This window comes from Medicago sativa, chromosome 8 (genome assembly GCF_051527215.1).
Source record: "Medicago sativa cultivar Bolivia chromosome 8, Bolivia_mono, whole genome shotgun sequence".
NCBI classification, from domain to species: Eukaryota; Viridiplantae; Streptophyta; class Magnoliopsida; order Fabales; family Fabaceae; genus Medicago; species Medicago sativa.
The window spans coordinates 25,943,383-25,959,596 of record NC_140756.1 but is presented as its reverse complement, the minus strand read 5'-3'; the positions used below and the strand labels follow the sequence as shown (position 1 = coordinate 25,959,596).

The following is a 16,214-nucleotide window of genomic DNA, read 5'->3' as shown; positions in this document are numbered from 1 at the left end:
ACGCCTTCATGCACCTCGAGCAATACTAACTGGGTCTCATCTTCACTCAAGCAGCGCAGCAACGGATTCGTTCGTCCTCGTTTGTAGAGTTTTCCTGATATGATGACAAATTTGGAAGCTCTTTTTCGTACTGTCTGTTCCTCTTCGCTGTTTTTAGGCGTGAATGATCCAGTTAAGTATCTTAGCAATGGTTCCATCCATCCTTCCTCTCCCTTAACGATGTGATGCACACTTTCGTTATTGGTGCTGGGCGTTGTAATAACTTCTTGGATGACTGTCCTATTGTTCCCTGGCCGTTTAGTGCTGGCGAGTTTGGCCAGTAGGTCGGCCCTGGCGTTTTGTTCTCGTGGTACGTAAACTGCTTCGAAGAACACGAACCTTTTGGCGAGGTCTTGTACTTTTGTCAAATATTTGATGAGTTGAGAGTCCTTGGTCTGATACTCGCCCGTGATTTGACTCATCACCAATTGAGAGTCACTTTTTGCTGATGTTATGATGTCTGGAGTTGTTGAATATATGATGATACTTGGTTATGATTTAATGATGATGTTTGTTTAAGAAGTTGATTATGAACTTAATTATGAAGTTGTTTTCAATAAATGATATGCTTTGATAATGATACTTATATGAATTACATGTTGATGCTTATGATTGATATTGATGCTATGTGATTGTTGGTGACTATTATTTGATGTTATATAATGATGTTTAAGATTAGTAATTGATGATATATGAAGATGTTTATAATTAGTGTTACGATAGTTTATGACTAATGTAGGAAGATTAATGATACTAGTTAAGGAAATTTAAGTTGTTAGATATGATTAATGAGTTATAAGATGTTTAAGTTGTTGAATGTACTTTATATGATTTATATGTTTAATATTTTTGTTTTGAGAAATCTCACCCCTCTGCTTGGAAATGTTGCTCTTCGTATGGGTAACTTGCAGGTAATCAAGATTAGAGGCGTCGTGAGTGGACTCCTCACATGCGTGTCTAGGTGCTCTGATACGTAACGGGATGGGACTTGACTTTACTTCTATTCCTTACGTATTGTTTATGAACTTTTATGAATAAATATTGAACTAAGACTTATGAGATTTTCTGATGAGGCATGCGTGCCAAAGACTTTTTATGTTGAATGAACTAATTTCCGCTGCGAAGTTTTGAATTACTTATGTTAAATGATTTTGAAGAATAAATTGTTATTTATTCAGTTTACGAATTTTTAAGAAATGTAGCATTCCGTTTTGTACTTGCAAAAAGTACGGTAAGGGATACTAGGGTAAGTATTGTATGCTAGGGTTTAGACTGATTATTGGATGCCTTGAGACTGCTCTCAAGAGTGTTATTTATAGCCTGTTTACGGGCTTGGGCCTTGGTTGCTTGGTTTCCAAGCAACAGGGGCATTGGCGTACTTTTGGTGTTTTTAGAGGGTTCTAGAGACTTAAGTGAGGCGGCGGCTTCATGGAAGACGCGCCTGGGCCTGGTGGCCCTTCTAACGGGCGACTTGGTCATTATGGAGGGCGCCTAGGCCCTAATGGAGGGATAATGAGCCTTTAGGAATATTATGACGGTCCACAGCCCCCCAAGCACGAGTCTTGGGACAAGGCGAAGTGATGATGACATAAGACTGGACTCCCCTGAGGTTCGGCAAAGTCCTTTGAGAAAGTTATGATGGTCCACGTTTAAAGTTGAATTACTCTGATTTTTAATTATGAAATTTTTACGTTGGGAAAACGGGGTGTTACAATTGGTATCAGAGCAGGTCGGTCCGTCCGGCCAAGTAGATGAGTCGTTGTATCGTGTTGTCATGTTTTCTACTTAGTAGTTATGTTTTTTATGTGATCATGTTTAACTGACTAACTTGATGTGATTTTTGTGTTTTGTTTGAAGAAGTAATGACTAAATTTATTTTCTATTGTGCTTGAATTTCGAGGACGAAATTCTTTTAAGTTGGGGAGAGTTGTAACGCCCTCCTTTTTATTTAATTATTTTTATTAAGTTAGAGTCTATTTATGTGATTTATTTATTTATATGAGGTGTTAGTATTTTATTATGTGGCATTATTCTATTATTTATTATAATATGAGAATTATTAGAGTAAGTAGATTTGGAGGTAGTTTTGAGACTAGATGTCTTTTTATGATTTAGTCGATTTATTTTGATGAGTGATATTTTGTTATGTTATATGTTGGTATTTACTAGAATAATATATATTTGTTATTTGGTGTAGAAATATATTTGTTATTTGTTAGAGATATATTTGTTATTTGGTGTAGAAATATATTTGTTATTTGTGAGAGATATATTTAATTTAGAAATAAATAAGATTATGAGGATTATTAGTGTGAGTGGAATTGAGGGTTAGAATAGAAAGAAGAATAAGTTGTTGGGCCTAAATAGATTTGGGAAGAATATTTTAGTATTATAAATAGAGAGGCTTAGGTTAGAAAGAGTTTACCTTAAACCGCTTTTTGGAAAGAAGAAAAGAGAAGAGAGAAGTCAAGAGAAGATGAGAAGACCTTAGGAAAGAAGAACGCCGCTGATTCAGGAATTAATCTAAGGTGAGGGTGAGACTATCTTGCATTAATATTAAGTTGTTAAATCATTAGATTACATCTAACAAGTTGGGGAGAGTTTGTGAGAATTTGAGAATTAGGGTTTTGAGAGAGATTTGATGATTAGATGATGAAAACTTGTTGAATTGATGTAGAAATTGTGTACAAACCTTAGATAATCATTAGGATGATAATTAGAATCAGTTTTGAGGTTAGCACCATGAGATTAGGTGAAACTTGAAAATCTGCATTCTGCCCGAATTTTGATATTAAAACTGGAATTGATCGGTGCCGAATTGGTCTTAGGTGTAAACACGAAAGTTGTAGGTATAGATGTTAGCTTTCTAATGCCGTTAGTCTCACGTCAAAACAATATATAGAAATTGAGTTATGGTCGAATTACTACACGTAGGTCACAATGAATTTTTATGGACTTTCAGCACAACTTTTCCGAATTTAAAATGAAAACTGGTATTGATCGGTACAGAATTGGTCTTAGACGTAAACATGAAAGTTTTAGATAATTTTGTTAGCTTTCTAGTGGCTTTGGTTTGACGTAAAAATGATGTTTGGTCTTTGAGTTATGATTAAAATACTACAGGGAGGTCTTAGCAAAATCGTACGGTGACAACATTCTCTGTTTCATGTTTTTGCGTTTTGTTCATATGTTTCTGTTTTGAATTGATCTTTGTTGTAAACATGAAAGTTGTTGATATTTGTGATATCTTTCCAGTAGCTTTGGTTTGACATGAAAATATGTTGTGGATAATTTATTATGTTTTTACAAAGATACATAGTGAATTATTGTCGATGTTTAAATACGATGTTATATGAAGTTGTTTATGATTGATCAATATGATATTGATAAATATGCTTTATGTGATTCTTTTTGATGATTAAGTTGATATGATACATTTCTTTAATGATGATATGATATTCAAGCACTGTTATAAGTTGTATTTGTCGCTGTTTGTTGCTGTTGAACCTTGATTTAATGTTATAAGTAAAGTGACGTGTTATAAATACTTTAAGTAAATACTTATGATGTTTAAAGTTAGTGTAATGCATTCAATGATGATCATATGTTGTGAACTGTCCATACGCTGTCTATGTTGCTGTTGAGTTTTAGCGAAGATGTACAAGTCGGTCTAAGTTGTCATGATTTAAGAAGTTGTCCATTTTAATGGAATTGAATAAGATGTTCACGTTGTTGTCCAAGTTGTAGGAAGATTGTGTTGTTGCATAGTCAGCGATGGGGGCTTAATGCCCGACAGGTTCTTGATGACCTTAGCGATGGGGGCTTAATGCCCGACAGGTTCTTGATAACCTTAGCGATGGGGGCTTAATGCCCGACAGGTCCAAATATGACCTTAGCGAAGCAGGCTTAATGCCCTGGTGGTACCACATGCATATTGAAGTTGTCGAAGTTGTCTAAGTTGTTGTCGAAGTGGTCTAAGTTGTTGTTGCATTGTAGAGTCGTCATAACTTATATTTAATGATGATTTGATAAGTGATGTTCGATGGTGATGTTTTGATTATGTTTGATGATGATGGTTGTTTATGATTGACGATGATAATAATATGATATTAAATGAATATTAATGCTGATGTTATGATGTCTGGAGTTGTTGAATATATGATGATACTTGGTTATGATTTAATGATGATGTTTGTTTAAGAAGTTGATTATGAACTTAATTATGAAGTTGTTTTCAATAAATGATATGCTTTGATAATGATACTTATATGAATTACATGTTGATGCTTATGATTGATATTGATGCTATGTGATTGTTGGTGACTATTATTTGATGTTATATAATGATGTTTAAGATTAGTAATTGATGATATATGAAGATGTTTATAATTAGTGTTACGATAGTTTATGACTAATGTAGGAAGATTAATGATACTAGTTAAGGAAATTTAAGTTGTTAGATATGATTAATGAGTTATAAGATGTTTAAGTTGTTGAATGTACTTTATATGATTTATATGTTTAATATTTTTGTTTTGAGAAATCTCACCCCTCTGCTTGGAAATGTTGCTCTTCGTATGGGTAACTTGCAGGTAATCAAGATTAGAGGCGTCGTGAGTGGACTCCTCACATGCGTGTCTAGGTGCTCTGATACGTAACGGGATGGGACTTGACTTTACTTCTATTCCTTACGTATTGTTTATGAACTTTTATGAATAAATATTGAACTAAGACTTATGAGATTTTCTGATGAGGCATGCGTGCCAAAGACTTTTTATGTTGAATGAACTAATTTCCGCTGCGAAGTTTTGAATTACTTATGTTAAATGATTTTGAAGAATAAATTGTTATTTATTCAGTTTACGAATTTTTAAGAAATGTAGCATTCCGTTTAAAGTTGAATTACTCTGATTTTTAATTATGAAATTTTTACGTTGGGAAAACGGGGTGTTACAAATACCAACTGTATGTAATATTTCTCCAAGTAGTCTTAATATTATAATATGAGTTTGAAACAAGATATCATCAGTTCATAACACTTCCCCAGTTCATGTCAAGTTACCTAATGATTGTCCCTTTAGCTCAGTTTTCTGGTACTATCATATTTTCAGAAACTATTTCATTGCACAATGTGTTGTAACCTCATTTCTTCTTTTTTGATAAGTAACACCTCATTTATATACACAAGCTTTGTCATTCTCTTGATTTTCAACTGGATTTTAAATCGAATCTTGTGTGATTTAGGATGTGCTTACATGCTATAACAGCATGTATCACTGAAAGATAACTCTTGCATAAAAATTTCTCAATTAACTACTGTAAACATCATTTCTAGTATTCATGCAGTCCATCATGTTTGTTTTGTGGCATTCAATGTCAGATTACTTCGAATACTTCTTGCTTAACTCATATTCAATACTGGCATTTACATCAAGTTGATGTAATAATACTCCATAGCAATTTAGACGCGAAGATAGCATGACTCTTCTTCAAGATGTACATTCAGCTAAGCATTTATCAAGTTTGCAGATTCTGAATTCTCTCTATGGCATCAAGTAGTAGGCAATGGTTTCCTAAATTGTTCTCGTTCTTATAACTCTTGGTCCCTCACCATCTAAGGGTGATCATTCCTTGTTTTCCAAGCATTCCAGTTTCTCTTTTACTGCTTTATTATCTGGATTCAACTGCCATAAAACAACAGTTTGACGATCCTTTCAAAATCAAAGATTTGGGTGCTCTAAATGTTTGTGTCCGTGTAAAGATGCATTAGCCATTTCCAAAGACTTGGCATAAATGTTTTAATTCGGTTCAGCTATTGAATCAATAGCTGCTGCCACCTTTTTGATTCAGCAATCAAGTCAGTTCATGGTTGCTCCTAGCTCAACCCATCTCTATGGCCAAACTCATAGTTCCCATAAGCTAAAAGCTAATGAAAACTGAGCTCAGATGACTTTAAACTGCGATGAATGGTGCACAGTAATTGGAAATAAGCTCAACTAAATGGTCAAGTGTGCTCAACCAACAGTCAATTCTTTCATACCTAAATATAATAATTGACAAGTAATGAGATCTGTACATACAATAAGTTAACAACGGTCCTCACTTGTATTCAATAAATATCATCCGTCTCAAAGACTATTTATCCCTAGAAAAGTCAGATGAGCGCCCTGATAATTTCTTGGGTTCTAATTAAGGACCAGGATACTAAATGGAAGAAATAGGTGACTAAATCAACTCCAGAAATAAAGCCTCATTCTTGTTGCTAAGGCCTACTTCATTCAAAGTAGCAGAGCTATCATGAACATTGTATGCTCGTCGCGGGTATGACCTTACCTGTTCAAAGGTCCAAGCAGTGATAGTTAATCAATTATGCATTTCAGTCAAATATAATCAATGATCAAGATAGGTGTCACCATGATAGCATAGATATATCATAAACTTTAACCAAAGAGGAACAAAATTGAGTGCCATAACCAACTTCATTTTAGGATATGTTATTCTTTTAAGCTAAGTTTATTAAGAAAAAAAGATAAAGAAAAATTGGAGGGACATAAACCTAACTCAGACAGGTTGAGTATGAAAGATATGAAAATCATTATATTCTTCTATGATTAGATCACATTAACATGTTTCAAAATTTTTTTTTGAGTAAAACATGTTTAAATAAATATTATGAACTGATGCAAATGAATGCATTAGTATTATTTTGATAGCATAAATTAGGAATAACCATAATTCATGACATGTAACTTCAGTATCCTATAAACTTAGATTAATTTTTTCCATAAGTTTCATACATTTATTTTAACTCATTATTTTATTAAATTTCACTGGTGCAACTAAATTCCACTCGCACATTGTGCAGGTCAGCATCTAGTATCCTATAAAGCGTGACATCCTCAAAAGATGGTAATAAAAGCATAACGTAGTCCATTATTTATGAAAAACGACCACTTGACAACAGATTATGCCACCACTGAACATCTTTAGCAACAAAATTGTCAAAATCCATGTCATAGTAAAATAACAAAGGTTCAATCCATAAATCAATTTGATAGGATGAGAAACACTCACAACTCTATAGGTGCCAGCCTTCACTGCTCCATAAATGTCAATGAAATCAAAAAGAAGCTACAAGGTAACAAAATAACAAATTGTTAGCAATAACAAGTATCCAAACTACCGCAGTAATGTAAAATACACATAGTTTCCTACTTCATAACTGCATATGTATGCTATTGTATATTAAGCGAGATAGAGAAATTTTGTTTTCAATATCCTTCCTGTTTCATCTCTCTCATCCCAGCTAAAGAAAGCATCAGTAGCTTATCTAGTAGAACATATTGTCCTAGTTGATTTCTTAGTTGGTTCTTCATTGTCTTGAAGAAAACGTGTGTCAAGATTTCAATTAATTGCTAACGAAGCAAGGTTTTAAATTACAATTGCGGTTGCAATTCCAAATACATAAAAATCCTTGATATTGCATAAAATCACAAAAATAAAAAAATATGTGGCTGCTGCAACCTGAACTGCAATCGCGATGTGGTTGCAGTGACCACAAAAACCATTATGTTGCTGTCGCAATTACAGCTTCAGACCGCAACTTAAAACCATGCCACCAAGGGACCAACTTGATCATACACTTATCAAATGGTTACCACAACTCCTGGAGGGTGTTCCTTGCAAAGTTGGAAGAGTGTGCATCTAATTAATTCTAGTTTTCAGACCGTAGGGACAAGGTTGAACTTTAAAGGGGTTGGTAGGAGTACAAAAGGATGTTTGCTAGGAAGAATACAAGGAAGACAAAGTTGTTAGTTCAGAACGACGAATTTACCTGAAGCTTGTCAGTTTTGAAGAAGCGACGTTCACAACGACCACCGTCCGGCATTCGAACAACAATAGTAATTGCTTTTTCATCGCCTAAGGGTGGTTCATTTGGAAGCATAATCTTTTTTGCATCACCTGTTTTCTCCAGTTCCTGCAAATAGGTAAACACTGTTCAGTACTGTTCTAAAACCAATGGAAACAAAATTGTCCTGTCAAAGGAATATAAAAAAGTCAAAAGAATCAGGTACCATACAAAAGACACGTCAACTTCTGTTATACCACAAGTGTTAACATGATTACCAAGTGAATGGTGCATGTTCAAAAGACAAGGATAATTTTATTGAGATGTCTGTACTTCATATACAAAAATTGACACATGCAAAAGACGAATGGAATCAACTATCTTATACGATGCGCTTGAGAACTAGTGTCAAGTGACACCAACACTTTAATATGAATATTCATGCAGGTTCTATCCCAGACGAACTTCATGAAAATAATGAATTAGAAATTACTCAGAGGTCATGTGACTTTGACTACGATACTTGACCATACAAGGATGATTCAATGGTCAGCGGAAAAAGAAAAAAAAAACATTTCATAGCTCAGCTAACAGTCGGAAAAGTTAAGTTAAAAACTCAGCCAATGTATTACCGTTCTTTCAAGCGTATTTTTGTGTTTTTCTTCTTGCTTTGACGAGTGGGTTACAGATTTGTTGAGAGAATTCAATTCTTTTTGTTTATCAGCTTGTAGTGATGCTATATAGTCAGCATCCTGCATAAAGATGTTGACAGGTTATGTTATCCTTTCATGGATATAGATCATACAGCCATTGCAGGCAAGAGTCTAAACCTGTTGTTGTCTTATCAACTGAGTCTCGGATAATAACTGAGATGCTGAACTGGATGAACCCTGCCTTTTGGGATCAGCATTTTTCTCTGAATGATGTTGTGGGTCAGGCAAAGATGGAAATTTGTGAGAACTGTGATTCGAAGTTTCACCATAAAGCGCAGTTTCAATCAGCAATGCTTCATTGAGCTCGTCAGGAGAAATACCACCCCACTATATTGCAAAATAAGGCAAGAAGTCATTAGCAATAGCATATTCATCAGTTTAAGACATGAAGCTTTGCATCACACACTCTTGGGTCTCCAGTGACTGGTTGTGCAACATCTAAAGCTACATTTCAATTGGATGATGGTCCTGACTTCAATTGGAAAAGATATATTTATCAAAAAGAAAGAAATACATAATGATTTTTTAAAGTGAAATTTCTCCCATGAAACTGTTTTATCAAGTGCTTACATTCAAATGTGTTGCGTGATAAGAAGGCAACATTACCGACTTAAGTTAATACATTTGAATTCTGATTGATATATCAGAAAATTTTGTTATTTCAAATTTACAAAATTAGTTCTGTCTAACATCGACAACCCATAACCTGAAATGGCTTAATAGAATTTGCTATGTATTTTAATCAACACTGGTAAGGAATGGGCATGGACAAAAGTAGGAAGAGAAAGTTAGCAGAACCACATATAACCCTAAGGGCTTTTTAGTAAAACAAAATATTTTTAGGTGAATATAAAAATATACCCAAAAAAATTATGATGTGATAAAAAAATCAAGGTTTGTGAACTACGGAAAATGGAATGACCATGGCTGCACGGTTCCTTCATATAGAACCACCCAATTCATTGTATGTCTCTGCTTTAACACCGAAGAGTCATGCGTGTGTAAAAATTGCATCAAGTTTATGAAATACCCACCTCTAGTTTGCTTCTGTTAGTGTTAGTAGTTCTCTCTCCCTCGGCTAATAAAGCATGAGCACCAAGTACTTTACTTTCCTCTTTCGCTCGAAGCTCCCGTATTGCTTCCTCTTTCTCTGCAGTCTAAATTGAATGCAATTGAAACTAAGAATCAGAAACACTGGGAAGGTACAAATTGAGTCATATACAAATTAAAAGGAATTTTCATAACCTGTAAAGACAGTGAAATGATATGAGCCAAATCATCATCTTCTCGTTCAAAATGACTTTGTGGAGTCACATCATAATATGAATGCTGAAATAATATATTGGAGGAAAAAACTTTAGAAAGGATAAAGAAATAGAAGTAACAAAATATGGTTAAGCTTAACGATGAGTATATACATTATGAGCACTCTGTGAAGAACTTTCTCTGATCTCTTTCTTTGAGGCTTCTATTGCAGCTAGAAGCATTGCATCCTCTGCATCTTCATGAACACGTGAAGCACTTGATTGAGCTAAAGGGTAGTCATTTTGATAGTCATTTGACCCATAATATCCTCTACCATGAGATGATAAATTTCCATTGGTATCAGCACCTGCATAGCCCAATCCAGGTTGATACTGATAGGGTGACACATGTGCACTATTGATCCCTGTAGGAAATTCCCTTGCCTCCCCTTGTGGAGAACCACGTGGTGGTGTACTACTTGAAAGCGTAGTAGCACCAAACCCGTTACATAGATCTCTAAGTTCTCTCCTATAGTTTGAGTCAAGTAGTAGTGAAGGTCTAAATCTTCTAGCAGCATTGAACAAAGGCATAATTCCACGTGACTCGGCGCGGTTTTGGTTGTTTTGATTATTTCCTTCAGAGTAATCATAATGTGGGGTTGCAGTAGCAGCAAGATTTTGTTCCTGACTAGATAATTCACAAGAAGAAAAAATAAACTCAACCTCTTATGTCTAGTAAGATTCCAACTTCTAATAATGGCATTAACAAAAAAATGGGAGGATATGAAAAGAAATTCTATTTATGAACCACATAGTCATACATGTGTCTGTCTCCAATAAAATGTGCATTCACGGCTTCGTTTAGATTGCCCCCATATTCCTGCAGACAAAAGTTTTAAAAAATTGTCACTAAATCAACTTGAAAAGGAAACAAACAAACAAACAAACAAACAACAGAGAGGAACAAACAAATGCAACAATTACAGTAAGGATCATATTTTTTTGTCACACCTTTTTCATTTTAGTTCTGTAAAAGAATTTGTTTATCTGTAGTCCTTACAGATATACCACTTTTTTTGTTGGGTTCTTTTTGTTTTGTTTTAGTATTTGTAAAATTTGATAAAGTTACCAACAATGGATAGGTTCAAGTGATAAGGAACTTCATCCCCTTAAGCAAGTGATCATGGGTTCAATCTTGTTCTTGCGTATGAAGAAAGTTCGGTTGGTGGTAACTAAAAAGAATTATGAAGTTAAAATTGGTCATATAATATGTTTGCAATATTCATTTTAGTTCTTATATTTAAAAGACTAAAGAAAAATCAGTCAAATAATGTACATATTATAGAAATCAATTCTATAATAAAATCTTCATAGCAAGTGTGCCGGGGACTCAACTCGCCTAAACATTTTATTTAAAAAAACAGAATTTTTAAAGAGACTAAACAAAATTTGGTGTATTTGCAATGAATAAAATAAAATCTTCATAGTAAGTTACTCTTTAAGCCACTTTCAAATGAAAAATTGTCTAAACAACTAAATATATTTATTAAAAAAAAAAATACCTTTCTTAATCCCTATGTGGGACTTGTTTTAATTTCCAAAATTTTCAAATAAACATTTGTCTAAATTACACTAAATATGTTATTAATGTTTCCAATTTTTTGTGCACAATGGAGGCAATGAGGTTTGAACCTAGGACCTCATATGCTTATCACCCAAACCCCTCACCTCTACTAATAAAATTTAATTGATAATACAATGTTGGTGTAAAATAGTTTTACACATGTATTCAATAATTTATTGCTACATCGGTTAATGAGTTAAAAACACATGACTTATCATACCTGATGTGTAAAAAATTTATACACATACCGTTAAGAAAAATCAAAATTAAACACATCTACACAAATGGCAATATACATAGTTTAAATGGCTTATTTTTGAGCTGATGTAAAACAACTTATGCAAAATAAATAAGCTTTTAGGTAGAATTCGTAAGATCGTGAATTTGGCGAGTGAGTGAATGCGTTTAAGGTGACGTAGATCAGAAAATGAAAACGAAAGATGAAGAGCGTGCGTGAATGTGAAGTGGAAGATGAGATGAAAATATGAGATATGTAACTACCTCTAGTTTCTGAACGGCGACGAACTCCGTTGCTCCGGTGATACGCATGAAGGTTGCGACGGATTCCGGGGACAGCGTCGTCATTGCGCACAAAATGTTGATGGAAACGAAAGATTGTGTTGGTGTGAGAGGAAAGGTGAAGATATGGAGAGTGTGTAGTAAGCGCGCGTAGGATAGTGAAAATGTGAAAGTGTTTTTATATCGAAGTGCGCGCCACCTTTATTCGAGTTTTATTTTCATTTTGAGTCGATACGGTTCGTTTTTTTTACCGTTTTCTTGGAGTTGATCAAAATTTACAATACAACAAATGAGATGAAATGAAATAATTGAGAGGATTAAAAAACTTCAATTTAAAATAGACGAACTATTTTAATAAATGTGATAAATTATGAAGATCAAAAGTGCAATTATTGTTATTTTTTTAATAAAAAGTGCAATTATATTACTCGTTTTTATAAGAAACAATTAATTTTTTTCAAATTTATTGAATAATTAATATATAAGTTATTCAATGAGTTTTAAAAAATAATTATATTTTATAATAACGATTGGAGGGAGTATAATATGCAATTGATTAAGAGAGCTAGTATTGCTCACTTTCTTTTCAATATACATTTTTACTAGATAAAATTGATGTAGATCTCGTTGTTTTGGTGGTTAATAAGATTTAGGTATAATGGTGTCATTTTTGTTAACGGATAGATATAAAATGACATAAATAAATTTATATTTTATAATAATTTTTTTGTTTTATTTAAATGATTAACTTACATAAAATTACCTTGATATATATATATGAGAAATGATAAGTTACTAGATCAAAACTAGTTTACGTAGCATCTAAAAAAAATGTTATAAGTTGATATAAATATGTCATAAACTAATAAGATAAGATCATCTACCAAGCACGCAACAGTAAAATTCACCATAAAAAATCAGCAAGAATTGAGAGACAAGACTAGCTTGTCAAACATAACTAAAGATGAGAAATTACTAAAGTTTACAATGTAATATCTTCCAAAATTGCTTCACCTGATGAGAGACTAGAGTTGATTTTGTATGGGCGAGGGAGGGGGTGTGCTACTCTATCTATGAATTAATAAGATACAACGTCAATAGCTCAATACAACTTTGAAGTGAATTCCCTCAAAAAAAAAAACTTTGAAGTGAATTGTTCAAATACAACCAAGGAACCATGCATGCAAGAAATGGCTAGTTATAGTAGTTACATGTCTCTTGAACATGTCTCTTGAGAAAATCAACCAAATTTTGGACATGTTGGCAAAACATGAATTGAATATGACAATGCCTTCTAAAATATTTGATTTTTCTCCTTTTATTTTGAATGCCATGTTGGAAGATGTTGCTTCTATTTCTTTTCTTAGAGGTCTCTATTTGTCTTTTGTTGCGGGCATAACCATCTTTTCTTTGTTAGATTTTTATTTAAATTCCTCATGAAAATCACACTCCAACACACACACAAAACGTATTTTTGAGTGGAAATTGTGTTTCAAAAAGCAATACACGATATAAAATTCTTAATGTAATTTTTTTAATAGAGAGAAATTTTATTAAAGTGATATTAATGACCATTTTACAACGTTCCAAGAAATTTGGACTCAACATCTTGAGATTACACTGCTAAGCTCTTATCAATGGACTAACATCACAAGTTTAAGTACTTATTCTATTTAGATAACACACTACAACTATTCATAACTCAATTCTCAACCAAAATTTTAATAAACCCTTTATAAACCAAAGGGCAATGACTTCTTCTTCAATAGATAATATTCATTAATTATGTAGATTAAGATTTTGGTTGATGTCTTCAGCAATTGATTCAGCATCCACTTTGACTCCCCATAAGCCTCTCCTTGCAAGTCCTGCACAATACAATCCATGATCCCCCTTCCAATGCTTTGGGAAAGCATTTTTCGGCATCCCTTTGTCATTAAGAGCATATTTGAAGTCCTTCAAAAAAGCACATATCAAACAATAATCTTATTATTAATTTACAATTAGGAGTATAAGAAATAAAGTCCAAAGGAAAAAAGAACAAAAGTTTACGTGGGAGGTTGAGTGTTTCTCCTTCATTTATCCGAACTAGTTTGTAAAGAATTGATTATGTTTAGTTATCCTTCTTATCTTCTTCATTTTCATATGAACTCAAAACTATAAATATAAGGCTACTTGTATTCAATTTTATTCAATTGATCAATTTTATTTTTGAACAAATGAATTGATCAAATTAGCAATAAGATTGGTTCATTAATTTTCTATATTTCTCTTCATCTATGGTTTCTATCAAGAATAAGAACTTTTATACCTTGAGCCATCCATTAGCTATGCTTTTGTAGCCGGTAGCAAAAACAATCGCATCAAACTCTTTTTCAATATTGTTTTCAAAGACAATTTTCTTCTTCTCGATTCTCTTTATATTCGAAGGAACAACCTGGTACATCCAAACCCAAAATTATTTTATATAATGCTTAACGTTATATTGATAAAAAAAAATAAAAAGTTAAACAAAAAGGTATAAATTTATACTTCATTTGGTCACAATTACAAACAAAAAAAAACTTTTTGGATTCCTTGAATATAAAATGTATTTAGTTCGTATTAAGACCAAATACATTAGATATTGAATGAATTAAATAAATGTTTTTTTGCTTATAAATGTGATCGGATGGAGTATAAAGAATGAATATTAATTCTTGTTAAATAGTATTGTACGCAAACAAGTATTAGCAACTAATCAATTTACCTTTATAGCTCCCTCCTTGATCTTTCCAATGGTTCCAACATCAATAACGGCAGACTTTCCTGTAATATTTTTGAGATGTAGAGGTCCTTCTTTGGGACGATAAATTCCATATTCAGACAAATCACCGTATTTTAGTTTAGCCAAAAGAGTAATGTATGTATCCACAACATGAACCGGCAAATACTTCACCATGCGCATCCCTTGGTGAATCATTTCCCTAGTGAAGACATGCAGCTATGGAAAAAAAAACAATTAATATTCCAATACTCACGTATTTTTTCATTAGAATATATGTGTATGTGTGTGATTTAATTTGTATACACCTATGTAAAATTTTACACATAATTTCAGACCAATTAATAACGATGCAATGGGGTTAAAGTATAAAGTCAACTTAGTCTATATTCTGGGTGAGTAAAAAGTGCATGTCAATTGGATAAAATAAAAATAAGTGATAAAAAAATTATAGTTCGTTCTTTCAATCTAAATGATATTATTTCATAAAAATGTTGCATTGACAGTAACTTTTTTATACATATGTGAGACATGTTTAAAGTAACTCATCAGGTGTCAAGTGGATGTGCAAAAAATGGGTGACTATATTTGTTATTGTCAGTTCATTAAAAAGAGTAAGTTAAAAAAAAAGTTTTTACCGGACTTCGAATGACAATGGAAGGGCTAGCACCCCAATTATGGAGGTCATAAGCAATCTCCATTCCTGAGTTGCCACACCCGACTACCAAAACTTTTTTTGATTCGTAATTTAAACCAGATTTGTAGTATTTAGAGTGTATCACTTCTCCTTCAAAGTTTCCTAGTCCAGGCACATTAGGAATATAACCTTCACTATTTTCACCGGAGGCAATCACAAGATAGTTCGACACATAAACTTCCAATGTGTCATCTTGTGTGTTCTTTGTTTGAACCCTCCATTTGTTTCTAACTTCATCATATTCAGCAGACTCCACCATGCGACAATAGCGAGGTTTTATGTTGAAATGTTCGACATATTTGTCTATGTATTGAAGGAATTGGTCTTTGGATAGGTATGTTGGTCCGGAGGGTGGGTGAGGCATGAGGGGTAAAGAGCAAAACTCACTAGCCAAATGGAGATTTAAACGATCATAAGCGTTTTTTCTCCAAAGAGAAGCACAACAATCTTCTTTTTCGAGTATGATATGAGAGATGGAGTTTTGTGTTAGACAAGCTGAAATTGCTAGGCCAGAAGGACCAGCACCTACAATTACAACTGTGAATTCTTGCATATTGTTGTTGCTGGTAAACTAGGATCTAAGTGTCTATGATATCTTCAAGCCAACAAGAAGTAGTCGAATTTATAATCATGTATGGAAGCTGTAAGATATGACTCGGTGCATGAATGAAAATAAAAAATTTCCCATGTTATTTTTCTTTTGACTTTGCATTCACAAAATTACTACATACGACTCTAACTTAAAAAAAAATCTATATGAAAAAA

General features: G+C 33.2%; 2 protein-coding genes across 2 annotated transcripts; both read right to left on the bottom strand.

Moving 5' to 3' along the window:
- Positions 1-6,019: 6,019 nt before the first annotated feature.
- On the bottom strand, positions 6,020-12,140 carry LOC146897933 (plant UBX domain-containing protein 9-like). Its single transcript, XM_085732888.1, has 10 exons — positions 11,971-12,140; positions 10,667-10,725; positions 10,020-10,533; positions 9,847-9,930; positions 9,636-9,758; positions 8,719-8,928; positions 8,521-8,640; positions 7,874-8,017; positions 7,114-7,170; positions 6,020-6,372 (listed from the first exon to the last, which is right to left on the bottom strand). Exons 1-10 carry the CDS (start codon positions 12,052-12,054, stop codon positions 6,265-6,267), a joined length of 1,503 nt encoding a protein of 500 aa, XP_085589014.1. The 5' UTR covers positions 12,055-12,140; the 3' UTR covers positions 6,020-6,264.
- A 1,467-nt stretch (positions 12,141-13,607) lies between these two features.
- LOC146897932 (putative indole-3-pyruvate monooxygenase YUCCA10) lies at positions 13,608-16,002 on the bottom strand. The gene is made up of 4 exons (XM_085736313.1): positions 15,391-16,002; positions 14,738-14,971; positions 14,300-14,425; positions 13,608-13,944 (listed from the first exon to the last, which is right to left on the bottom strand). Exons 1-4 carry the CDS (start codon positions 16,000-16,002, stop codon positions 13,768-13,770), a joined length of 1,149 nt encoding a protein of 382 aa, XP_085592439.1. The 3' UTR covers positions 13,608-13,767.
- Positions 16,003-16,214: the final 212 nt, after the last annotated feature.

Excerpts from the sequence above, each read along its gene's own strand:
- LOC146897932 (XM_085736313.1), bottom strand. The coding sequence starts at position 16,002 with ATGCAAGAATTCACAGTTGTAATTGTAGGTGCTGGTCCTTCTGGCCTA. Across the intron at positions 14,426-14,737 it reads TCAAGGAGGGAGCTATAAAG|GTTGTTCCTTCGAATATAAA; the intron begins GTAAATTGATTA and ends TGGATGTACCAG. Across the intron at positions 13,945-14,299 it reads TAGCTAATGGATGGCTCAAG|GACTTCAAATATGCTCTTAA; the intron begins GTATAAAAGTTC and ends GCTTTTTTGAAG.
- LOC146897933 (XM_085732888.1), bottom strand. The coding sequence starts at position 12,054 with ATGACGACGCTGTCCCCGGAATCCGTCGCAACCTTCATGCGTATCACC. Across the intron at positions 8,929-9,635 it reads CTAACAGAAGCAAACTAGAG|TGGGGTGGTATTTCTCCTGA; the intron begins GTGGGTATTTCA and ends TTTGCAATATAG. Across the intron at positions 8,641-8,718 it reads AGTTGATAAGACAACAACAG|GATGCTGACTATATAGCATC; the intron begins GTTTAGACTCTT and ends ATCTTTATGCAG.